At 47.7% G+C, this 26,735-nt stretch overlaps 2 protein-coding genes across 2 annotated transcripts in view; both read right to left on the bottom strand.

Annotated features, from left to right (window-relative positions):
• Window positions 1-1,776: 1,776 nt before the first annotated feature.
• Window positions 1,777-8,453, bottom strand: DMRT3 (doublesex and mab-3 related transcription factor 3; the record flags this gene model as incomplete). The annotated part of the gene is made up of 2 exons (XM_079548101.1): window positions 1,777-2,741; window positions 8,015-8,453. The coding sequence occupies 2 exons, from the start codon at window positions 8,451-8,453 to the stop codon at window positions 1,777-1,779; spliced, it is 1,404 nt and encodes a 467-aa protein (XP_079404227.1).
• A 4,470-nt stretch (window positions 8,454-12,923) lies between these two features.
• Window positions 12,924-26,735, bottom strand: part of DMRT1 (doublesex and mab-3 related transcription factor 1) — a gene marked incomplete at both ends in the record, with an annotated part of 53,856 nt that continues 40,044 nt past the window's right edge. The window contains one exon of the mRNA XM_079548393.1: window positions 12,924-13,060. Within this exon, the coding sequence (XP_079404519.1) occupies window positions 12,924-13,060 (137 nt within the window). The remainder of the gene's footprint in view (window positions 13,061-26,735) is intronic.

Genomic DNA, 26,735 nt, shown 5'->3' on the forward strand with positions numbered 1-26,735 from the left:
CCTCCACTCTCCACCTTCCCTTCTTTGCTCTCTAGCATAAAACTACAGATTGCTTTACTGAAGAGATTGCAAAAATATGCAATAAAAAGTGTCTTTCTGATCATTTGTCCCCCAAGGAAAATAAAACCATTATTTATTTTATTCTCCTTCTGCTTGTGCTTGTTCAATATCAATATAAACTGTGGGATTCATTGGGTACACAAAGTATGAAACGCTGAATGAGAACACAGGCATTCACATCAGCAATGTGAAACTAGACAACATGCCTGACAAATTCTACAGTTTTACAGCCCACTTGCTTCAGATCTCCCCCCTCTAGGGGAACCTTCGTTGGGTTTGAGGAGGAGGGCTGGTCTGTACACCTGGCAAGCCTGCCATCCATTTCATCTACATTGAGAGATGTGCTATTGAAAATCCAGCTGCCAAGCAGATGTGGTCACTTGTAAATGGTTCAAAAAATGGCACAAAAACCTTAACAAACATCTAGGTGGACGATGAATGTTGTGGCATTCATTACCAGAAGCAATTCGTGGTGTTATTCTGACACTGTAGTGTAAGTAAGATAAAAGGGGAATTCATGCATGCAAACATGCAATAAATTGTTCAAGTCATTACTTTTCCAGATGCAGGAAAGTTGCCATTTAACTCAACATTTTTTTAAAGAAAGGGCTGCTATTACATCCTATCTCCTATTTCTGTTTCTATAGCATAGGGAAAAAGATGCTTCTGAAGGGTCAAGAGAGCCAATTTTGTTTTGTTTTGTTTTTGTTGGGTTTTTTTTTGTTGTTGTTTGTTTGTTTGTTTGTTTTTCTGATTACTGTGACTGTAGCTTTACTCTCCTGAACTTGGAAGTGTTTGTAGCACATATCCAAGGACCTAAGCTTCCCTCATGATAACATTTGCTGAGTCTCAGTTTTAAGCTACGAGGCATGAGGGCAGAACCTGGACTGGGAAAAATACATTTCCTTTGACTGCTATTGCTGGAGCTAGACATTGTTACCCCAGCTGGCAATTAATCAACTCTCTATCCTCAGAAATGCTATTTGCCCAATATAAATGACATAAACCAAGATCATCATCTTAGTTTATTTTTCTAGAGTCCTTAGCATGCTACATTAACCTGACAATGTTTAATCTTGTGTTCATTTCACAACACACTTCATGCAATTCACAGCTGTAATTGGTTTTACACTGACATTACACGTTTCGACCTAGCCATGGGAAAAGAATAACTCGTAAGATTATTTCTCTAAAAAGTGTCCAAGCTCAAACAGTACAGAAGCAGTTCATGCTAGTTCCATGTGCATAATTCTTCTGCCTTTTCTTTCAATGCAAAGGTGATGACTGGTCCTTGTTTTAGTCCATCTGCAATTGAACTACTTATGTTTGATTTCTTACATCCTGAGGAGTTCTCTCTTATAAAACAGCATTCAAGTATTCTAGTTTAATATCCCCAGTTGTCTGAGTTAAGGAACAAAGTAGACCTTGAGCTTCTGTTTCCGCTACGAATCTTCCAGAGTCCCGTAACCGATGGCTGTAAAGTCTTCCTTTGTAGTACACACTCAGAGTTAAAGCCAGAGTATTGCTATTTGGCATTATCCAATGAAGTGCAAGAAATTCAATAAGTTATGTCTTTATTGCTATAGTACAATACCAAGCAAAGTCATCTTTTAATACAATTGCAAGGGTTTCGTAGAGTATATGTCTCTCCTCTTCAGGCCCAGTAGTTCAGCTGCACTGCAAATATCACTTACTTATCGTATGCCAAAAGTCATTTTATGAAGATGTGTTGAGTATTCTCGAGTCTGAAGAATCAGACCTTTCATCATACTCATCTTCTGTGTAAAGAGGTTGCTTAGACACAATAGGACATCCATCATCAGGGATTGAGATCCTAGGATCTTCCGATGAGCGAGAAGGAAGGACAGGAGAGCTTCGGAAGACGCTGGCCGAGTTGCTAGAGAAAGGACTGACGTACTGGGACCGCAACTGGTACTGCTGCTGCAGCGTCATGGTGTTCCACAGGGTGACGTCATTAGGCAGGAAAGGACTGGACTGGTTTCTTGCCAAAGTGTTCCTCAGCATCAGCGGGTAGCGAGGTGGCTGAGGGAATGGGTGCTGCAAAGGTACGGCCAGAGGATTGGGCACAACATTGCTGGTATCGGCAGAGAACCTCAGCGTGTCGGGGACCCTGAAGGCCGAGCCCACAGACCACTTGGAAGAGGAAATAGGATAGGAACTCAGCGTGTGTTCAAAAATGTGCCCGCTGGAAGGCAGAACTAGACCATCTGACTCCGCAGAAGTTCTCTCCCCGCTGGCCACTGAAGATCGACTGGACAGGAGAACCTCAACAGCGCTCACCAGGTCACCACCACATCCCTTCAGGATCAACTCCAGCACGGTCGGCTTCTGGTTAGGGAAAATCTTTTTCAGCACTTCCAGTGGAGGTCTGTTGGCCTTCAAGCTGAAAGGTAAAGAAACTGTCCCAGAAGGACCTTCTATCAGGAGGTGGTTCTGCTCTGCATGGTACTTGGGGCTCTCTGGACGGCTCTCTGTGCTCCCACCATTTTTCTGCACTGCATAACCAACCTCATCCACTGATACAATTTCTGGGCTTTCAGGAGTGAAGCAGGTTTTGGCTTTAGTCATGTCTGGGGAGCTCCTTTGGTCTGTGTCTTTGTCACTGTAGGTCTCGGCATTGTCTGTTCCACTGGCATCACCCAACCGCTCCTCGCTGATGTCTGCAAAGGAAGGCAGAGAAGTCAACAAAAGCTGAGTCCAAATGCCTTTATGGACACCTGAGGATAGACTCTTCTTACAGGGAACAGAGCAGGCTCCTAGGGAAAAAAAAAAAAAAGCATTTTTCTGCTAAAATTAAGTTCTCTTTGCAACATCACATGAGAACAAAACTACAAAAGAGTAATGTGACATGATCTAGGCATTTTATGCTTCTTTACAGTTATCTGTCTCACCCTTCCACGTATAAGAAAAGAAGCAGTATGATTTTTTCTCCTGTATCAAATGTGCAACACCAATCCTTTTATCCTTCTTCACTAGTTACAAGACAGCAATGAGCCGCACAAGTACAAGTTCTCTCAGAGGAACTTGAGCACTTTCTCTCTGTGATTCCTCACTTGTGAGATGAAGATAGATAGAAGATAGAACACAAAATTTAGAAAGAAAAAAAAAAAATCTGAAAGGACCACTTGAAGGCATCTGGTCCAACTTCCTGCTCAGAGCAGGACCAACCTAAAATTTGGAGCAAATTGTTTTAGCCCCCACTCAGCTGGGCTTTAAATATTTCTAAGACTGGGTGCTCAGCAACCTCCCTCAGCAGTTGTTTCAGGTACCTACCTTGCCTTTCATGTGTGAAGCTAAGAAGAGCAAGAGCTGAGCACATGGCTGAGCACAAACCCTTGGACCTTGCTGTTGCCGGAGGGACACACAAAAAGGGAATGCCCCGTTCTCTGATCACATGAGTAAAGCCTAGCCAGAGAATGGAAACCTTTGGAATAAAACTGCTAGTCAGAAAGAAGATAAAAAGATTAATTGCTTTCCCAGTGCATGTGCAAAGGGGGCAATGTATTTGCTTGAGATTATTCGCAGTCACTTGTCCAAGGACGCTGTTCTGCTGACCTCCCTCATGCAGTGCAGTGTTGACTTCCTGACAAACTGTTTGTCACCTGGGGAGGGGGACACTATGCAAGCTGATGCAGACAGAGGCTTTGTTCACACAGCAGTGCTTTTGAATGCACAAATGCGAAAGACAGTCTGCAGAAACCAGTGGAAGTACTTGCCTGGTTTCCCAAGCTCACAGTGATCAGTGCAACTAGATACGCCACAAAAAAAGCAAAGGCTTCCAAAATGTGCTCACAGTCACCCCTACCAGACTGAGAGGGAACTAAAGGCATGTAAATGGGAGATCCTTGCTGCTCACCTCCTGCAGGTCTGCCTCACTGTCTCACTCTGGGAATGGACAGTACATTTCTGGTGCAATTTACCCACTTTCTCACTCTGAGAAACGAGTCAAAGTCTGAGTAAGCTGAGCAGGAAGTCACCATGCTCTCCAGAACGGGAGCTACATTCCTCTGCTGTAAACTATCGCCTCCTGGCAGAGCAGAGCAGACAGTCAGCAAGGCAAAGGGCTGTTCTCTGCTCGAGGCAGGAGCGATAGCCATCCTATAGAGCCGCAGGTGCTGCTGGCTCGGGCAGCAGAGGACGAGAGTGGGAGCAGAGCTGAGGTGCCCTTCTGAGGATCCGCCCTTCTCTCTGAGGTGCACGACTTGTGCTGGGTACCCGTTTTTCAGCTGGTTATGCTCTCTGTCCAGTGCTAATAGAGAAGCAGGTATACTGTGTGAGGCAACGTGCATATGAACTTCTTTATGCACTCTGCTTTAGTCTTGCCTTAGCATCCGAGGGGAATGCAGAAAGCAAACAAACCGGTAACATTATCCTTTCGAGAGAATGCTAAGAACTTGGTGTAGCTTTTACATGAAAAATAAAAGAAAATAAAACAAAACGAAACAGGAGGATCATGCTACCTTTCCTTCTTAATCCCCCCACACCTTCATAGCCACACATTTATTACCAGAGAAGGGATGTTAAGAATAATTCACGTCTGAATGAAAGGGCAATTTACACATTCGCGGACAACTAATTGCCTCTGTCCCTGTCGTGCCAGAGACGGAGCGGCATTTAAGCGTCCTAATTTCCACATAGATAGATTGTGCTGAGGTACCTGCGGACAACATGCACGTACTTAGGTCAGAGCTACCGTGCTTTGCAAATGATCGACTGATAACAAGTGTCAAGGGGAGCTAAAAATATATATAAATAATAAGAATAAAACGATAACAATAAAATGGTGTAAGATTTGCTCTCCCTAATGGGAAACGCGCCTGATCATCGAGTTAATGATTATTTTCAAGATCTTTCTGGCTCACCTTCGTTTTCAGTGTGTTTAAAGGTATCCTGATGAGGACTGGCATTCTGAAAAACCACCCCTCCTCCCGCAGCCGGTGCCCTCCGCACAGCCCGTGCAAAAATCCTCGCCCCCAGCATCGCTGCGGGACGGCCCGCCGTACAGCACCGCAGGGCATCGCTGCTCGCTGAGAGTCACGCCCGGGAAAAGTGATTTGGGCCATTTAAACGAAATGCCATCAGAGTCATCAGAGATCGGGGGGCTGCCCGCTGCCCGGGGAGGGGACGGCCGGAGCCGCCGGGATGGGGCTTTTCTTTTAAAAAGGGCAGAAAACAGTGATCGTTAAATAAGCAGAGGTGTGGGGAGATACATGAGAGACGCCTTTACGTGGGCACAGAACTATGGAAATGTCGCTAGCACGTATTAAACCTGAATATCTATATTCTCAGGTTAAAAATATTTACTTTGTGTTTAGAAATAGAGCCAAACTCAATCTCTCCGCGCGGCGAGACGATGCTGGGGCTTTCAGAGGGCACCGCCAGTTTTTATGTTCCGTTTTGTTGCTGCTGGTGGTGATTTTGTTTGTTTGTTTTGTTTTTAAAGCCGCTTCTATTTCCAATTGCCTCTCTCCACGCATTCACTTTGCCGCCTCAGAGGAAATCGTCTTCCCATTAATGTCAACGATGGGAAAAACATTCAGCAAACGTCAGTCGTGCAGACACACAGCCCGACCTGCCGCTGGAACACACGGAGCGTTGCAAAGGGAGAACCGTGCCTGCGTTCACTGTAGGCTAATAGATGTGAGTTAATCAACTGAGCTGCTGGGAATCTGCAGCAATGCATACCCCAATTTTCCCCTGCATATTTATACATTGAGGATGATGAGGCAAACTTCGTAAAGCAAACAACGCAAAGCAAAGTACAAAGTACCGCGGAGAGAGGGGGAAGCTGCTCTATGCAGATTAATGCATCTCAGGAAAGCCTGCTCTCCTGCTTTAGGTCCCACGTTTGCTCCCTTGATATTCCCACTGCTGAGCCGCTGTGCAATGGCTCTGCTCTCTGCTCGCGATGACAGCCCTATCTCTCTCTGCAGCACGGATTTTCCCTGACACACCTGCTGTTTTCCCTGCCTCTGTTGTCAGCACGGACTCATACCAGAAATATCAGAAAGCAAGAAAGCTGTCCTAAAAAATACAAGATGTGGAGTTCTCATTCGGGGTCGTTTTGTTGTTGGATCTTTTTTAGTGGCTAAACATTTGCGGGTCAGATTTCTGTAGCCGTTTGGGCAGATGTCATTTTTTGGTTCTGTTTCTACAAAAAAAAAAAAAAAAAAAAAAAGCCTGTCAGCACAGACCTTCTTCCGTCTCCCACCTCGGGTGCTTCCTGGGAGCTGCTGCCCCCAAAGAGCTGCTCTGACCGAAGAGGTTGCTCTGAAACCAGAAGGAGACTCAGCACAGTTCTATTAACTGCTGGCCTTGGTGACCTACTGCTGCCGTAACACACCCTGTGAGACAGAGATACGTGAGCACAGCGTCCAGAGAAGGAGCGTCTCGATGCTGCAGATGCGACGGGAGCCGTCTGTGGGTTATTCACTGGCTTAGAGCAGAACTTTGCGGTGGTCCCACCGCACAACGACCCGTTCCGGCAGGAAAACTCTGCTTAAAGCAAACGGGTCCGATCCCATCGCGCACCGCGGACCTTCCTGGAGATCGGTGACTGCAATTTTAGCGCAAGTAGTGAGCAGAAAAACCTCTCAGTGCTCGGAACAGCGCACAGCCATCTGCTTAACGGCACTGGGCGACAAAAGAGCCCTGGAGGAGATAATGTTCTCCTCTCTCGCACCGTTTCCTTTATTCACAGCACGATCTTCCAGCTCGCCCCAAGTTTCCTTTCCCCCGCCCTGGGGCTGATGGATGGAGACCCGCTCGGTCCCTTCGCTCGCAGAGCTGTTGGCAGAAAGTGCTGACTGGCTGGCAGGGAAGAATTCCTCATCAATACACTCTGATTGTATTTTGCACACAAAACGCCTGTTGCTTGGTAACATTTCACTTGGGCCTGACCTTCCCCAAAAGTTATTGCTATCAGATTCGATTTACACTGTCCTCCCGTGATTACTGTAATCTTTTAAGCTGGGAAGTTCATACATCAGGGGGAAGAAAAGTTGGGGCATGCAAGTCAATAGTGCTCCTGCCCGCCAGATTTATATCCTGCTGGCGAAGTGCATTTGTTTCACTTTCTGGAGAGGGCCAAGACGCATTTTTTATTTTTTTCCCGGTGACCCCGTGCTGCAAAACACACCTGGGGCCGGGAGGCTCCACACCGCCGGGGAGCTGCGGCAGGGAGAAAATCTGGGGTGGGGGAACCCCATTTCCCGGCCAGGGGAAGCAGTCGAGGGTCGGCTGCCCGCACACTGCCCGCAGGAGGGCTGCGACCTGAGAGGGACGAAGAGGCGGACTGAGCCGTGCCCACAGAGCAGCCCCGGCCGTGCGCGCAGACCCGTGTCCCCCCCGAGCCCTGGGCAGGATACCCTGCGCAGCTCCCGGGGCAGGGCGCAGGAAGCAGAGGCGTGACGCGCTGCAATCATCTGCGGAGAAGGCTCTCACCGCACCTCGCCATCCTGGCGGATTTTCTGGCATCGGCCGGGGAAAGGGAACGCAGCTCAGCGTCTAGTTGAGAAGCGTGTTACCGAAGGTCGCGTTCCTTAGGGGCCGCTGAAGGCTGTTACCACGGGGGAGCCCCGAACAGCAGCCTCTGCACGCCCTCCCTGCGGGCGGTGCATCCCTGCCTCTTCTCGGCCCGCACCCCGCACAAAGCGACTGTTCCCACCCCCGTTTTCTCGCTACACGGCCGTGGAAGATAGACGCAGAGATGGACCGGGAGCAGAGCCGAGACTCGCACCGAGCCCAACACTCTCTTTAGGGCTAATCAGAGCCGGGCTCTGTTCAGGCGTCCAATAACTACAAAACGCTCCTGCCGGGCAAGAGGAGGCGGCCAGGCCTTCCCTCCCCTCCCACCCGGACGCGCCGTCGGGGCGAGGGGATCGCGCGCCCCTTTCTCTCTTCCCGGAGCCTCGCGAACCCGCCGCGGCCTCACCTGCCTTGGGGAGCGGCCCCAGCAGCGCGGGGGGCGGCTCGGTGGCCCAGCGCAGCGCGGCGGCGGCTGCCAGCTCAGCGGGAGCCCGCTGCGGCCCGGCGCAAGGCGGCGGCCCCGGAGGGGCGGCAGAGGGCTCGGCGCTGCCCGGCGGCCCCGGGAGGGAGCGCAGCGAGTCCGGGAGGAGGCTCTCCAGGCTCTCGTTGGCCTGTTGCCGGCGCAGGGCCACCTGCGCGGCCATCACCCGCTGCCGCTCGATGATGAGGATGCACTTCTCGCAGGTGCAGTCTTTGAAGCGGCAGTAGCGCTTGTGGCCCTTCAGCCAGGACAGCACGCCGTGGTTGCGGCACCGGGCGCATTTGGGCGTCCGCTGCAGCGGCGCCCGCGGCGGCTGCGACACGGGGCCGCCCATGTAGAGGTACGGGGAGCCGTAGCCGTTCATGCCCGCGGGAGGAGCCCGGCGGTTCCGGGATGGAGAAGGGCGCAGCAGGGGCGGGCTGCTAGGCGCTCCTCGGACCGGCGGGGGAAGCCGCCGCCCGCCGCGGTGACACCGTCGGGCAGAGAGCTGCCGCCGGCCGGAGCGCCACTGCCGCTGCCCGCGCCGCCCCGCCGAGCCCAGCGCCCGCCGCTCGGCCCCCTCCGCCCGCCTCCGGCCCCGCCCGCCCCCCTCCACCACCCACCTGCGGCTAGGGGCAGGGAGGGGAGGGAGGAGAGAGGGAGGAAAGAAGGAAAGGATGGAGGGGTCCCCTCAGCCCACCCTTTGCCTAAGGGGCGCGTCCCCGCTCGGGGCAGACGGGGGTTTGTGCCACCCACGTCCCCCAACACGCAGAAGCAGGAGAGAGCGGAGGGGGGGGGGGAGGGGGGAGGAAGCGGGGACGTGTGACCAAAGTTTTCTCAAAGTTTGGAAGGTCAGGGCAGAGGGGGCCGGGACTCGCCGCGCCCCAGAGCTGCGCGGGTCTATTTCTGCAGTTCCACGGGGCGGCTGCGGGGATTGCAGATTGCGGTTGCGGTGCGAGGCGGGCATCGCGGGGCGCGGCCACTGACCGAAGCTTCTGCTGTGTTCATTGCCGCGTTGGGGAGAGAGAGGGAGAACGTGGAAAGGTTTTTCACTGAAACAGGGATATGTCAGAGGGAGTTTAGTTAAAATCCCAAGTGTAATATGCGAGTGAACGGAAATATGGGAACACTGACGATTCCCAGCACGGCGATTCCCCGCAGGACTTTTCCTGCGGGAGCTCCGATGCCGGCCGGCAGCGCCTGTCTAGGCCCGGAGCAGCGGCTACGGCCCCGACGAGAGTCTGTTTTGCTGCCTTCAAATCTCTGGGAGCCCCGGTACCCCTTCCTTGTAACTCCTGCGCGAATCACACCATCTAACGAGAGTGCTTAATTAGAAAATCAGGTTAAAAACTTGCGAAACAGAACGAAGAGCGAGAATAGAGAGCGGCACACGTGCTGCCATAAAGCCACTCACGCCGTGTTCCATTCATCACTCTGTCCTATAACTACTGCTGTAGTTTTGGGTCAAGATCCGGGAGCCGTGCTTTGGGTGTGAGGAAGACGAGCAGGAACGCACCGTGCGCTCTGCCCGAGGGCAGCGCCGGGACGGGCGCGGAGAGCCGCCCGCTGCTGGAACGGTTCTCCCCGCACCGCTGTCCGCACCGCACCCAGGGGGCCCGCAGCCTCCCGCGAGCACCCGCGCGTCTTCAGCCCTTCGCTGGGAGAAAAACATACGGGCGGTGCCCTCTCCGCAGACCGAACAAACGCATCTTCATAGGGCAACACGCGGCGCGCGGCGCCCTCGAATCGCTCGCCCCAAATCGGAGCTGCGGGGATGGCGGGGGAGACCCCACTGTCCTGGGGGGTGAGGGTGGGGAGCTGGGGGGTGCGATACGCTGGAGGTGCTCCGCTGGGGGCCGGAACCCCCTGTCGCTTGTCTGCGCGCCTGGCGCAGAGGTTGAAATTTGGTACAGTGCCGTAAACCTTTTCTCGTATTTGATGAGAATATTTTCCGTATCCCCGTATTTGATAACATCTCCGCACAGGGCCGGGTTTGTATTTATGCGAGCGAGACGTCCCCCGCATGGAAGTCTATTGTAACCCAACACCTGACAGCCCCGATTCCCATTTCTGTTTGCAGAAAAGGTTTATTCAAGCACATAATGGGATCCCAGCAGAAAGCTTTTCAGGAGAAGGGGCTACGGTAAACTGCACCACATGAACTCCGTTTCCAGGGCTATTAAGCTTTTAATTGGAAAATAGCAGAGGAAATTTCAAGGTGAATATAACCGTATTAGCAGCCAGAGCAGAGAAGAATGGACTGAAAGAGAATGGCTGTGTGAAACATATGCTGCAAATAACGCTCAGCGGAAAGAGCACTGAAGGCGCGGGGGGTGCCTCTCCGTGCACTCGCTCCGCCGTTCGGTGCCTCTCCGTGCGGACCCCAGGGCCGGGATCCCGCCCCGCGGCGGTACTGGCGCTGCTGTTGGCTTTTAGGGAGGGGGTGCTGGGGGCAGCATTGGCTTGGGATACCTCCCGCCCAGCCTTCGGGCAATGCCACCCTATGGAGGAGCAGATTATCCGCCACCCCGCCGCTCGGGGTGACTCCGGGCGGCCCTGAGCGTTGTCACACAACGAAGAGGGGACGGGAGCGCACACGGTCGCGGTAGAGAGAGACGAAACTTCACGGCGGACTTCAGAGAAAGATGTGAATTTCGCACAATGTCACCCGAACAATCCATCAAAGCTGCCCAGCAAGAAGCGAAGAGCGCACTTGAGAGGAAAGGGATTAGTAAAGGTCACTGGTTGCCAACCAGCTACAGAGACTTGTAAAAAGGGCGACCTGCAGTTTAGTGAAAAGAAAGACAAACAAAATGGGTAGAGAAAACTGCCCCGCGGCTGGGATCCCTGCACACGTCGATGCGCTGGGAGAGAAAAAACAAGAACACGGCGGGGGGGGGAGGAGGGGAGGGGGGTGAAGGGAGGGGAGAGCCTGAAGTCCCGCTGCGTGCAGCGGGGGCGGCACCAGTAGCCTCGGGACGCGTCCTCCTGCGGGACGGGACGGGACGGGACGGGACCGAGCCACTCCGCAGCCGCGCTGCCCCAACCCACGGCAGCCGCGGCGCTCATAGGGGACGGAGCCCCGGCTTTCCTGGGGTATAAAAGCATCACCTCGCCGTACCCGGCAGGGCGAGGCGTGCGGGCCGTTGGGAAGCCCAAAGCTGCTCCTGACGTCGGGCCGCACGCTTTAGTGAGTCCCCGAGTGCCCCGAGATGAGCGTTCCCCCCTCACCCTCCTCCCCTCTTCTCCTGCCTTTAAATCCCCAATTTTCTCCACGGCGGATCTTTTTTTTTTCTTCCCCCCTCCCCCCCCCCCCCCCCAAATCCGGGCAGGTGGGCATTTATTCTCCCGTGCTCTGAAGGATGCTGCACGCGCTCCTTCCCAAATTATATTCCCTCTGCCACGGCCACCACCCCGGCCACACACTGCTGCAGACAAGGCTGTAGCAGCACGCACTCGACTCTTATCGCCTCGCTCTCCGGCTGCGGGCAGCACAGTGGGGCCGAGCCGCCCCAGCCGGCCCTGAGCCGCTCCCGTTAAGACTCGACGGGCACAGCCGAGGAGAACCCCGAGACCCAGGAGCGAAGCTGGGGCCGGGTTAGGGATGCCCGTCCATCCCTCTGTCGATACCCCGCACCTGGGGAGCAGCAGAGGGCCGAAGAAGCCCATCCGTAAATGAAGAAACAGAGCCTTCAGAATCGCAAGGGGGGAAAGGAGCGAGGCCCACCTCCTGGCCGCCCGCTCCCATCTCCTCGTCGCCGTGCGGCATTTCCACCCCGATATTATTCTTGCGTGCCCTCCAGACTCGCGGTGCCGCTGTCACAATAGCAACAGCAGAGGCAGAAGGGCACACGGCCGCGGGAGCGGGCTGACAAGTGTGATAAAATGATCTTCCTTAACTAAACTCGTAAAGCACTGGGCAATAAAACTCAATCTTCTGTAAAATCCAATTAAGTCATTATCTGACTGATTGTATCTTTAATTGAAAACAGAAGTGACAGTAAATTTCTGTGATATATCAGGATCAATCGATACCACTATACGATTCAGCCTCAAGAAGTGATTTATAATGTCAAACCTATATAGGTAACTCCACATTATTCTCTCTAAAACCACTGGTGGATGAAATTAAGAGTAAGTGCATTTAATAAAAAACAAGATGGTCAGGTTATTGATTACAACAGATGGGGGTGAAATCAAATAGATGTTTTCAAAGCACAGAGCGAAGAAAATACAAGTAATTTCTTTTTTTTTCTGTTTTAATACAGCTCACCAAATATACACACAAGAAAATTCAGTCATCAATAACGTTTTTATTTCAGGTACAGCTGCAACTACAAAGAACAATGAATTTTTCCAGACTAGTTTCATTTCAGGTTGGCTTCTGTAACACAGGAAGAGGACATCGCAAGCCGTTCTTAACAAAATAACACTCGCAGAAACGCACATAACTTTTTTGAGACTTATTTGCTCGCCGTTTATATTGCAATCTAAGTCGAGGCACTCAACTGTAACATGCAAAACGCGTTAATTTGACGATACGAGAAGAAAACGTACGGGGCTGAACAGCAGCCTACGAGGAACCATTACGAACACCTCACGGCACCGAGTTTCGGGGAGGCCGATCGCCGGGCGCTCCGCCCCGACGGGAGCGGGCCGAGACCCGACGGCCGCCCCGGGTCGGGCTGCGGCCCCCGTGCGGCTCCGCCCCGCCCCGTCCCACCCCGCCCCGCCGGCCCGGCCGCGGCCCCGCCGTGCCCCCCCGCCCCGGAAAGAAGAAACCCAACGCCCCCCCGCAACCCCCAACATAACAAGGCAACAGTGAACGCCGCGCAGCAGCCGCCCGGCGCCGCGCCTACTCGCCCTCGAGGACCGGGCTCACCGCGAAAGCGCCGGGCTCTTGGTGGGGCTCGCACTCCAGGTCTCCCTTGGTGCTCTCGCTGCTGGACAGGCACCCCAGGCCCGAGTCCTGGCTGCTGGGCGGCGAAAACACTGCGTGAGGGGAGAGAACACAGCGCCTGAGCCCCGCGCCGCTGCACCCCGGGGCCCGGAGCGCTGCCCCGGGCCGACATCGGAGTACTCAGAAAGAAGGCAGCGCTCGGAACGGCTGCAACGTTGCAATTTGCAGTAGATACAAAACCGAGTAAAAGGGTCTCTGACCTTCCTAACCTTAGATGAGTTGAGATCCACCTCCAGCACTCCCTTCCTGCCTGCCGTGAATATAATTAAGGGGAAGCTGCAGTGGTAATTTCTCTCCTCATTAACTTCCTGATTGGTTTCAGGCTCAGGATTCCGGCGGGCGGCAGTTTGTCACCGATTCCAAATGGCCAATCGTTAATACTAATGTTTGTGTAACTAACGGCCAGCATCTGCCCGGCTCCGTGTACAACAGCGGCAGCGAGGGCAACATCCCTGCTTCTGCGTTAATACAGTTGTGTTCATCAATAGGGAAATCTATGGTGTAATTAGCAGAACGCACTGGTGGCTGGGACAGTCGGAAGGAACTATGTTGCAGTGGATCTCCACTGGCGAGACACCTTAGCATTAATACTTACCGTGCTCTGGATTTTCCTGTTGGGAGGAGAGTACTACCAGGCTGTGGTCTTCAAAAAAGAGAACGCACTTCACAGCCACTGCCTGTGTTTTGGAAGCTATGATGGATCTGGTACAGCTGCACGAGAATAGGAAGGCTCAACCTTGCCCTCCCCCTCCAGCACGAGGTGCTAGCAGTTCCATTACAAATAAAGGGCTGGGCTCTACTCTCACATCCAAGCCACGGGGATTCAGGGGAAATAAGCAGCAGTCCTATGGATGTACCCCATTACTACAAAAGGAAGAAACCTTATCTTGAAAATCACAAACGTCTCACCTCTGCAGGGCAGTGGCAGTCTGCTTCTGTAGTAACTTCCAAGTGCAGCTTAACTCCCCGATTCGTCCTCATTTTAAACACAGTGCTGGTTACAGGGTATGCCGTTGAGGCCCCACATACCATTTTCACCTGCTTGTCTGTGACTACATTAAATGGTAATTTCAGACACTTTTAGGGAATTTTGCCCATTTTTTGCAGTGGTGGAACCTAAATCACTGATTTTGTGTGGCCTCTCCTTTGATACAGGTGAGGGACAAGTCAATTCTTTAACATCAGTCTCCTGCATCAGACTACTGCTGTCTCAGATTTGATTAAAAAAACATTTTTTTGCCCAGTAGGATATTAATCTTATATTACCTTCATCTCCTAGCTGAAAGATAAGAAAGAATGCAGTGCTTAGGTAAGAGACTGACAAAGCAACTGCTCAACACTTCACACATCCTGTGAATGCTACTACCAACGTGGAAACAGGAAGCTGGGTCCTCCTCTGCTACCCTGAGGTAGCAGATAACATTCTGTTTCCTACCCATCTCTTCATCTGTCAGCAGGGCTAGTGGCAGAGCCCAAGGAAGAGAAGACATAAGCTTCTCAGTCTCTGGATGAGAATGCAGTCAGCGTTCCACTTCACCTCCTCTGCTAATCCTCTGCTTGTGACTTACTGCCGAGGAGCTCCCATTACTTGAACCAGATGTAAACAGGCAGATTAGGGGAAAGGTGCAGAGAATGGAGGAGCATTCCTGTTCCTGTGGAAGGGAAGCAGGCTCACCTGGTCAGACAGGTACCAGAGCCCAAACATACTCACTGGGCAGCCCACACTCCCCTGGTCTGAAGCACATCTCACTTAACACTTCAGGCTAGTAGCTTGTTGCAGTGGTTCATGCTTTGACCACTGCGTAACGATGGAACACAGGTGCTCTCTACATAGGTCTGCACCAGGATGCCAAAGAGCAAAAGCTCCTACAGAACACGTAGCAGTCCATATCTCTCTTAGTGTAAACATTCCAGAGATCAGCTCCTCACAGGTCACACAAGGCCACAGCTGTTGCCAGTCAGCAATACAAGCTTCCGCTGAATTTGGCCATATCTGGCACCAGGAAATGTCTCTTTCTCCACAAGGCACCTTGCATTATGAAGCAAACAAGCAGAAGTCTGGCTTGACCACCAATGACTGCCTCAGTGGCTCAAATCTCCAACTCTGCAACCTCGTTCTGCCCTGATCTAGCAAAGCCCAACATACTTAGGATAAGCAATAAGGAATCCCCCTGTTCTCAAGCTCCAGGAAGTATAAAAGAAGTGATTAAAGTTAGAGATAATTTTTTGTTAACTCCTGAGTAGCCAGATGGGCAAGTGGCTTATTTCTTTGAAAGGATTTGTTAATATCTTTAGTACACATGTGCCTGGAGTGACGGAAAGGCACATTTTAAAATTTATAAATCTTTCTGACAAACATAAAGAAAGCTTTTTCCTACATGGAAGGAGTGCAGTGAGAAACCCACCCAACATGCTACATGGCACCAGTGTTAAAACCCTATGACAGTAAAATTGCAATTTCATTTTCATGATCTATTTACCCAGCAGCTCTACGTTAATTTATTAAAAACATGGAGAATGATACAGATGTCAGCCTTTTTGTAGACAGGCACCCACATCTGTTTCTCAGCACCCCAGGAAGTGGTTCCTAAGCTTTTTGGACCAGTGGAGCTCCACCAGTCTCCCAGCATTTCTCATGAGGTACCTGACATCATAATGAAACCTCAGATGGAAGGAGTATTAGCACAGGAACATTCCCAGTCACCACTGGGTTGGTTGGTTTCACAAAACATCTCAGAGCTTGGAGGCAAGTGATCTAAATAACACAGGCAGCTCTTCTAGTGACAGTCAAAATGGTTCTGGTTTTCAGAGTTGTGAAGCTTGGGCTACCTACGTTAATCTCTGAACGTGCACAGGAGGATGTAAGCAGAGCCACCCAGATTTTAAAAATAACCTTGAACTACAGAGGTCTCTTCTCTGCAAATGGGACCTACCCCTGTATCCCAGCCTGCACTGCTTGCTTGGACTCACTTTCATTGCATTCAGTGGGAGACACCAAAGTCAGCCAACAGGTAGGTTGGTAGCTGATAATGAGAGCAAGATACTTGATTTGGGACTTGTAGCCATAAAAAGGCAGCAAGAAAGAAATGAGCAATTCTGTTCCAGTGTTTTAATCACACGGCAATAAAATGTAAAAATTCCAAGTTCAAAGAAACAAAACCCATGTTCTTTTTGATTTAAATGTATGAGCTTCATCTGTTTGAGGCTTGTGGCTGATCCTCCCACTGTAGTTACACAGCCCTTATCTGTGTAAATAACAGCACCAGAATTGGGTCTATGATGGTTTTTAAAGATCATTCCTTGATCTAATTACCTTTTACACTTGGGAAACCTGAATACTTTTGAGCCATATGAATCTGAAAAAAAATATCAGCTAAAATCACACAGTAAAAGAAGTGAGAAGGGATACGAACCAAAACCACAAAACCTTACATCTTCTGACACTGGAAACTGCATTAACTTTTAACATGAGTGATCCCTGTAATTCAGTGGACTGAAAAGAATAATACACTTTCAGTGATCTGAGAAAGCGGAAGGATATTCAAGCTTGAAAAGTAAGTATTTTCCTGAGCTTACATTTAAAAAACTATTAAACTCTCAGTAGGAAGCAATTTTAAAAGATTTAAGGTTGAGAGTTACAATCCATTTTTTAAAGCTTTTTCACCTTTTTCAAGGAAAAGAAAAATATGTATGCCTTTCCCACCTGCTCCTAAGGACTATATACTTCTTCCTTGTGTGCAAACCTAAACCTGCATCTGCAAGCACATCCATGCTCACCCTCAGAGGAAGAAGGGCAAACGAAGCTGTTGCTGCTGTCCTGAGGCAGTGGAGCACAACTGAAGCGGGCCAGGGTTTTGATTTGAGGCAGAAATGGAACTTTTCAGTCTTTCATGGTCTCTTCCTTTCTACAGCAAAATAATTTTCCTTTTGTAAGTACCACTGAAAATGAATGTACAAGAAGTGATTGCTACTCTAGGCCCTGAAAATCCTATATGAAGTGTCTTTAGCAACCAGCAGGCCTAAGAAATCAGTGGCAATGATAATCAGAAGCAAGACCTGCTAGCTGTGAGAAGGGTAGACGGAAAGAAAAAACAACTGGGGCATTTCCCTCAGATTACCACCTCAAGGCACACCCATCTCCATGCAGCTACGATGGGAATGGGTGGCGACTGGGGTGATTGGCAATGTTCTGAGGGAATGCTGGCTTAGTGTCCTGGAAATACTGTGGATGGGACTCTGTTGGAAGATACTGCTCAATCTGCACTCAAGTTGGTGGTAATCATCACTCTACAGCTCATACTGACACTGCAGGGCTGGCTCTACCACTTGCTGCCAGTAAACAGCCTGCAAGGTACATCAAATGCAAGAACACGTGGCAGCTGCTTAACAAAGCATTCATTCAAAGAACAAAACAAAACACAAAATTGGTAACTCCTGCAAAACCAGAGGATCATCAGAATGAACACTGGCTCGGCTATGGAGAAAGAAACACGCAGAAAAGATAGAGAAACTCACTACTTTCCTATTGTGAAGGAAACATTAGAGGAGCAGCAGGAGTGCCAGTGTCCTGACTGTGCTGTATGTCATCTCAAGATGGGCCAAATGAAATCCCAATGCAAGCACACACACAAATACCAAGCTCAGTTCTCCCAGACCAACTGCGCTCTGCTACCTGTCATCTTTGCGATGCCTAACCCTGCAAGCATTCCAGCTCTAAAAGAGTTAGGTGACAGAAGGCCAAAGCAAAGATCTGTCCCCATCGAACTTTCCATGTATGCCATGAATGCGTTGTTTGAAAGGACAGAGGACTGTTTTACTCTATAATGAAGAAACCAGTGTTAATGGAGGAAAGTTTTTAGCTGAGAAAAACATATGTCAGCTGTTTTTAAAATTTCTTCTGAACAAAAGGAATCATGTTTTTAAAGCTGCAGAAATTCATGTTACTGAACACAGTGAATGCTCAATGAATCCCCAGTATTTCCTAGCTATTCTGTGCTACTCTGTCTCTGCATGAATGTTGAGACTAAATATCTCTTACTGACTGAGAATTCTAACCAATACCTCCTCACATACCACAGGTGTGCTGCAGTGACTGTCTTCCTCTCATACTTTGGCCCTCCTCTCAGACCTGGAGTAGGCAGTGCTTCCCAAAGGGTAAAACTCTGGAACCTCACCCTGACACCAGCAGTTTCTATTTGCTACAGCTCATTATCACACTCTAGCATGGATGTAGGCTTCTTAAGAGAAGCATTATGCAGAGCACATAGTAAGATGAGCTATTGGTCTAACAGGGAGACTGATGCTAAAACAGTAATGAGGCACTAATGAAAACTCAGTTATAGATCTGCCTTGAAATGAGAGTTACTCCATGTTACACATCTCAGCTGAAATATCTTTGCAGTTTTCATTTTGATCAATTCATTGTGGACTATTTGGCGTTGACTGTAATGCAGATAAATTAAAAATAAAAAGAGAGTGGTGCTCCCTCTTTGCTTTGCATGACTTTAATACAAGGGCAAATAGTCCAGTTCCAGCAATGCATGCCAATGGAAATTATCCTGCTGTAAGAAGTGTCAAGAACAAGCAGAGCTGCCTTTTCATTAAAAAAAAAAAAAAAAAAAAAGACAAAACATGCCTAAGGAAATGCAATCAAAACCAAGTCCAGCCTGTGTCTCTTAGCACAGATATACTATTTCACAGTAAAGCCCTTTTCCCCTTCTCAAACGCCTACCCTTCTTCCTAACATTTAAAATAATTGGGATTATCTTTTATGCCCACAGTAGGGCACATTCATTGTGTGTTTTCAAATAGCATTAATTCTTGGCATTAGAAGCTCAGGATAAGAGGTAAAGATCTGAATGGAGATCTTTATTCAGCATGCTTTACTATGGATTATCTCATTCTTTTCCAGTTCCTGCTTGTACTTTTAGCAACTAAAAAGGTGGGGCTATAACTTGATGTAATTAGAAACCAGAAGCTGAAGAAAATATCCTCTTGAACTCCCTCACCCCTGCCTTTAAATTCTCTTACAATAATAAGAGAAACAATCAAAAGAGACTTTCCAGTCCTCACCCACCTCCAGCTGGTCAGGAAGGATGCAAGGAAGACATTCTGGAAGCACAGGTTTTGGGTTTTTATTTGAGACTCCAAATCCTACCTCACAACAACATCAACCAATTACAAAGCAACTGCCATTAGAACCTGCAGACAGAATATGCATCAAAACAGTACTGACTGACCAACACCTTTCACTTCTACCAGTTTTACATTACATGGTGAACTTGATGGGACTAAGCTGGTGCCTGAGGCTACGAAAGGCAGAGAACAGAGGAACTATCACAAAACACTCAGGAAAACCAGGTATATGAAGATGAGTATACTTGCTTTGAATTGATCTGTGCAAAGCCCAGCAGGAAAAAGCTTGCTAGTGCCAAGCCTAGGTTGGCAGAATTGAGTGGTTACACACCTCCTGGGCAAGATGTTCACCACAAATGCTCACTCTACCAGAGCCACGTCCCAGAAGGGTATGAATCAGTACAATCCTACACAAAGCATCTAATCTTACATTCAACTCCAAAATTCTGATTAATAGTTCCATCCTTAAAGACATACAGTTTTAATGGTTTAACATAGAAAATTGGTGCTTTGGAAGACATGAAGGAAATCACACTCCAAGAACTGGTTATCTCAACATAAAATAAACCTCTTCCACTCTAGTTAATGGCTAAAATGTGCACCTTTATGGAAGGTTGATTGGGTCATCTATAAGTATAAACATTCTGTATGACTACACAACAGAACAACAATTTCCCCATCACAAAGGAGCAAAGATGAGGGCACAGGCTGAGGTATTTCTAAACTAGTACTAATCCTCCAAAGAAAAGGCACTGTGGCAAAAAGAAAGTTATCTTTTTTCTCCATCCCTTCTATTCCTCACTTAGTTAAGCCCCTGTGTTGTCCTGTGCATGTATTTGTGCGCTCAGACTGGGAATTACACCAGAGAAATTATTCTACTGCAGAATACCCAGCTCCCTATGTTTTGCACAGATAAACATGCTTCTTCAGGCTACAAGTCTTTGCTACAACCATTAGCAGATGTGCTCTCAGAGATCCCAGCTTCCCTTAGACATTCACGGTCCCTCAGCATGCAGTGGAGCATGCTCCACTGCTGGGCAAACCCAATGGTTTGCAAGGCTGTTCTGTAAATCACTAAATGGACAATGCTTTGAGAGGAATTTATGTTGGAAAAAAATACCAAATCAGTTCAAGATTCAAGATTGGAGAGTAACCACCCAAACATACAAGCAGGTATTAGAGGCCCAGAAAGATGTAAAAAAATGTGGCTATGAGGGATGAGGTGAGCAGCATGGAACCTCAGAGAAAAGCCGTTTATTTCATCACTTAAACAAGGTTGTGACAAAGCTGGGATCTTCTTGTTCCTAAAGGTCACATACAATTCTACACACAACAACAAAGAGATACACGTTGATGTGTTGTATTCAAAGGACAAGACAGAACAATAGGGGAAAAAAAGGGCTCTGAATCCACTTTCTGGACTGTTTTTTCTCATTCTTGAAAGAATTAAGAACTCTGTTCTAAAATAAAACTGAAACTTGCTTCTGTCAATCACTTTCATGAAACGTACAAGTATTTTGCCAGAGGAAGGAACATGTGCCCAAACACCCATTGTAGGTACTTCATTCCACCAGGACTAGTTTTGCACCAATCTGCCTTGCAGAGCTAGGAGGTCAGCAACATCTTGGCCTCTACTACTCCCAGGCACAGCAGTAAGGCAGGAAACACAGTGCCCTGGCACCCTTTTGCACAGCCACCTGCAAAGCCAGGTCCATGAAACCAACGCCATCTTTTGAGAAGCCAGTCATGGGTGGCTCTTTCTGTGAATATTGAAGCAATCCACCTTGCAGATCTGGGTCAGTGCATGCTGGAGGAGACAAGAGAGTGACTCTCCCTTCTCACTCGTCCCCGCACATCATGACAGCATATCTTGCCTTTGTTTTGCTCTGTGTACCTCTTTAAAGATCGTCCAAACAAGTTCATTGTTAATAACTATCTCACCTAGAAAACACACTGCAATTTATAATAGTGTGGCAGGAAAATGTTTGACTGAAGAGCAATGGTAATTTTAAGGGAAAAGTGTGTTTCAGACTCAGATTAATGTTATCAAGCAGTGGAATACATGGCAAGACAGAGGACAAGGCACAAGTTTTCTCCCTGTGTAGCAATACTAGAGAAAGAAAATAGCTTTAATAACCACTAATAACTTCTTGGTGTCCCATGCAGAAATCCAAATCTAACACTGTTTTGGCTGACTATTTCCCAGCTCCTGTGCCAGAAAAGCTGTTAATCTTTACTGGTGTCCCAGAAAATAAAAACAACAAGAAGTCTATCACAGTTTGTGCAACATCAAGACTAGCCAAATAAATTTTAACTTTAAACTTTAATTTTGGTCACAGTTCTTTACACTTTTACTGCTCGTGACGTCACTTTCAACCTATAAAACAAGGACAAAATCCATGCCAGCTGTCATCAGTCACAACACTCAAAAAGTAACCAAGCAGCTAATAATGATGGCTTCAGCTCTTTCAGCCTTATTGACCTTCTTAACCGTAGAAAATACGGGCTCAGTGATAAAATGTGATACTGTATGGCTTAATTATCTTTTCTGAATATGACTTGCAAGCTTTTGGAAATCAAGAGGTTACTAAATAATCAGAGAAAATGCTAAGTCTAATGAAAGTGATCTGTTACAGTAGACTCAATGGATTTTTCACTTGTCAAGAACAGATTTTTTTTAATGTTCTCAAAATGTAATCTCCTCTGCTGGGAAGGAACAAAGAAGTACCCGTAACTTACACCATGCCAGCAAAAGCTGCAGGAGGCTTGCCACTGATTTCAGCATGAGCAAGACTAAACTCACAAACAACTGCACTCAAAACTGAGTAAATGGGAAAAATGAAGGAGCCTTTACACGTACAGGTTAGAATTCAAGTGAATCTACAGTTTTAAATGCTGAGGAGGCATTAAAGTGAATTAATATTACCATGGCATTACTATTTTTCAGTGTTAACTTTAATGTAGAAGCCAGTCAAGCAGACTTGCTGTCAAATGGTTCAACAAGTACTGGTTAAATTTGCAGCAAAAGAGAGGTATATACATAAACAGAGTAAAAATGTTGCTACTTATTTTAAAGTGAGATTTATACACTCTGAAGTTTAGGAACCTTGTCACAATAAGTCACTGTACTTGAGAAAATAGGGACAAAAACTGAACACAAAGCATTCTTAAGGTAGTCAAATGAGTTAAATGAAGTTTCACACAACATTAGGCTTATGACAGACCCACTGTGTTATATTTATATTTATTTCCACTAACACAACAGCAGCATTAAATGCACCCTGTGAAATGCCGGCGTGCAACAGAGCCCTGTGCTGCTGAGGTGGGGCCTGCCCCAGCTGGCTGTGCCAGCACTGCTGTAAGGCCTGCTCCCAGCCATGCCACCGTGGGCACGCACATGGCAGATGAATGCAGCAAAACCCATCTGATGAAAACAGCTGTGTCTTCCCAGCATGCCTGGTCCTCATCCAGAGCTCTCCCGAAGCAGCAGCCCGAGGCTCCAGGCCTGTCCACATTCACAGGAGCTGACTGGGGTCCCTTGGGCCTTCTGGGGGAAGGAAGCCCCCTGCAGGGAGGCTGTGCAGAGGAGCATCTCTGCATGCTCCCCCTGAGGTTTTTCAGCTTGGCCAGCTGGGCTGCAAGGATGAGGTGACAGAAGGACTTGCTCTAGGCTGCAGGGAAGAATGGGTTTTCAAGTACCCAAAAATGCAGGTGAATGCACATCAGCAGGTCCAGGTGCCCCCTGATCCAAGCTGGACAGTTTAGAGCAAGAAGCACAAAGGTCAGAGCATGGCTGAGGAGGGATGAACTGCTCCCAGACCAAGGGCCAACATGCATTCCTCCCTCCTCACCTCTTTTTATTAGGGTTCATTATGTTACAACTTCATTTCAGCTACCTCCTGCAGAAGCATCCACATAAAAGAACTAGCAGACCCCTCTCAGCAGGCCGGTGCTGCCTCCCTCGTTCGCACAGATCTGCCTGCAGCATGTCTTGGGAAGTACTAGTGATAAAATCCAATCAAACTAAAGTCACTAGGCACACCTGCACCGCAGCAAAGAGCTGGGACAAAATATATATGACTTACTTGGTAAACACAGTTTAATGAGCTACAAGTTTGTATTTATCTAAGGGAGGGAGAGAAAAAAATGAGGACAGTAAAGTCTTGATTTGTAGTATTCAGGAGCTTTAAAATGATACTTAAGGGCATACAACTAGCTCAAATCTGGCTCAGACTACAACCTATCAAAATGTGTTTTACATAGCCAAAAGCCAATACAAAAATCTGCTAAAAACTGTGTGTAAATGGTTGTTTCAGAGTGGGAAAAGAAAATATTCTTTGCAGTTTCTGCAAGTGCTCTAGAACAGAACTTGAAAGGGAAAATGATTTATAAAGGAACAGGAGAAAGAGTTCACTGATTTTTCCTTTTCTTTCACGTCCAGAAAAGAAACAAAACTAGTGACAAACTGGGCTAAAAGCACTCTTCTATCTCAGCAACCAACTAAGTGATTAGTGGTATGCTTGGGGTAAATAAGCATGCTACCCCCAACAAGGGAATGCAAACCTATGAAGCTTAACTGATTTAACTGGCACTGTGGGACAAACATCAAGCATAGGGCATTGTAAGTGTGCAGTAATATAAACACTGTAAAAAACTATGGAAAAGTGGGAATTAATTTGAAGGTGTTAAGCAAAATCACAATTTTTAGTTTTACTTCTAAATGGTAAATAGGCTTCTGCTTTTTCTGCGTTACATTCCAAAATTAATCTTGGCAAAATGAAGTGCTCAATCATCAAGCTACTACCAAAGGTACTTCCTGCTTTACAGTAGGTTGGACTAGGTGATCTCTAGAAGCCTCTTCCCACCGCTACGATACTGTGATTCTATAATTTCAAATCTGCTCAGAATTTTAAGATAAAACATGTGGACAAAAACAAATGCTCTCCTCTGCCTCAGCTAGCCCCTTTCATACATTTGTGAAGTGAGCTGTACCTCTGCAGGTGACAAGAGGTGCAGGCTCTCTTGGTGCAGCGTAGGCTGTACTGCAAAGAGATAGAAGGGAGCACCTGGCATGTGCTTGGTGCAGCAGCAGCATGCTCAGAAGGCAAGAGCTGCACCAAGGCAGTGCAGCATCCATGTAGCATCACTGTGCAGCAGCATCACAGCACCGCATCAGTGCCATGCAGCCACGCAGCCACCCGCAGATATAAGCAGGCAACAAGATTGCCTTGAGCCACTCTGACAAAAGTAGCGAGGACATTTCAAGTCTCCTTACCATACCAAGCGTGTTATGAGGGCAGTGGAAATGCTGACACCCACCTAATTGCAGTGGGAGTGCCCCTCCAGTCCCTTCTGATGGTGCACCCTGAGAAGCAAAGTGCATTTGTGCCGCGATCTGATTTATAGATGTGAACCAACCAGGAAAAGCAAATACTTCTATAGCATGCAAAACGAGTTTGCTGGTTTTGCCAGACAATTTTAAAAGTCTGGTAGTTTTTAATTTTTCATATGAAAAGCCACTTTGTCTAAATAATCCTTGGGGTGTTAAGGCAGACTAACAAAATGTCACTTAAAAGGAAAAAGCAGCTGTAACATTTGCCTGTCTGATTTACTGCAACAGGTTTGGAAGAAAAGAATGTAATTTATTACAACCTATTTAGCTCTGCAACAATTGCCCTTCAAAAACCGAAGGAGAGTAATGTAATTGAGCGTACATGCCTTCTTTGCTGCAGAAACCTCAAACAGCCTCGGGGTTTGAGCTAATACAGATGTAGTACAAGGCATTAAAAGAGTGCTGGATGCTGTAGCTAGCAATTATCTTGGTATTTAACCAAATCTATCGCTCATCAGGAAAGCGTTTAGTGCAGCAGTCGGAGCGAGACAGGCTGACACGGAGCACAGCTACTTAACTGTCCCCTCCAGCGATTACACTTTCTCAACCCGAGAGCCATGTCAAATTAAACAACTAGACATTGACTTTTCACTTCTATAAACGTTAAGCTATGATTGACAACTCCTGGATGCTACAAGGCAGTCATTATAATCAGCCAACGTACTGCTGGCTTATTTGTGATGTTTCGCCCCCCAGCCCCCCTACTCCCAGCAATTTCCTTCTGGAGTATTTTTACAGCGCTCTACAGGCATGTTTGCTTTGCTTCCTGCAGGGACATTGTTAGAAATGCCACCCCCAGCCGGAGACCTTTGTACGTGCATGGGAAAGCAAGATAAAATTAAGTGACTTAACCCGACATGCAGCATACATTTTTTTCTTGGTCCAAGCCAGCGTTTCTCCATTTAACTCAAATTTGGGGATGTCTGGGCAGCAACAACAGACACAATCACTGCATAATATACCACGAGCCCGCCTGTTTTATGTGGCACCTTTCAAGAGTATTTTTCCAAATACTGGGAAGTGTCTTTAAATCTACGTACAACCTACTACAGATGAGAAATGAGGCAAGCCAGAGAGTGGCAAATAAAATGATGATCTGTACAAGAGTATCCTGAATATGTATTACTGAGGGCCTCCACTTCCCTGAGGCTATTACAGCTTCACTATGTCAAGCCACCATTTACCACAAATATCTGAAGACTGCGGCTTAGCAAAGTTACTAGAAACTGAGCAGGCACATAAAGCAGTCTGGGTTGTGAAGAAATATGTTTCTTTGATTTTGTATGCTACTTTCTGGTGCTTGAAAACAGTACATTATAAATGACAGCTTTACTCTACACCCCTCTAATTCAAGCCACAAGAGTAACATAAAAGATGTCCAAACTTTCCCCGCTCAAAATAAAAGGAGAAAGTAAAAATACTCATAAATAACACTCAACACCTCTGAACTTTCATTTCCACATCATCTCTAAGAAACTTGCTGGGATCCTTTAAGGCCTCTGATGCAGAAGCAGGTGAGATTAACACTGTATCATGAAATTAATTCTGAATATGAACAAGCTTCCAGTGCTATTTGTATGCCTAGAAGCCTACAGACCTACATGATTAGTGTATCTGAAGCATTAGCCTTATGCTGTCTGCAGCAGGCCAAATGATAAACTTCATAGTTTTAAAAAAAAAAAAGCCTAACAAATCAACTGAGCAAAATTAGCAACGATAAACACATTTGTGGAAAATGTTCTCAGCCAGAAAGTACGATTTCACTGCAGAATGAGCACTCAATGGAAAAACGACGACAGAAGCTGAAAATAACTAAGGAGGACAAATGAAATATAGTTATCTTCTCTTTTTGATAGTGCCAACTGCAGTCATACTCCCTTTTCCACTTCTGTACTATATTTAACACTCAACATAGATCCCAAAAATCTAAAATGAAATGTAACAGTATTTCAAACACACCTCCTCTCCCTCTGGCTGAACTGCAACACAGTAAAGCCAAAAGACTTCTGTCACAAGTCCAGAACATGACACCTATGCTTCAAAGACAGAGGACAGTCACGGCACACTAAAGACAAAGAAATTTAACTTAACTTCCAGATTTTGCAGTATAGCAGTGAAATAACGATGTCACAGGGTGCACTCAGAAACTTCTTATCTCCCACCTTTCATTTCATTTATTT

This window comes from Tetrao urogallus (genome assembly GCF_951394365.1).
Source record: "Tetrao urogallus genome assembly, chromosome: Z".
Lineage (NCBI taxonomy): Eukaryota > Metazoa > Chordata > Aves > Galliformes > Phasianidae > Tetrao > Tetrao urogallus.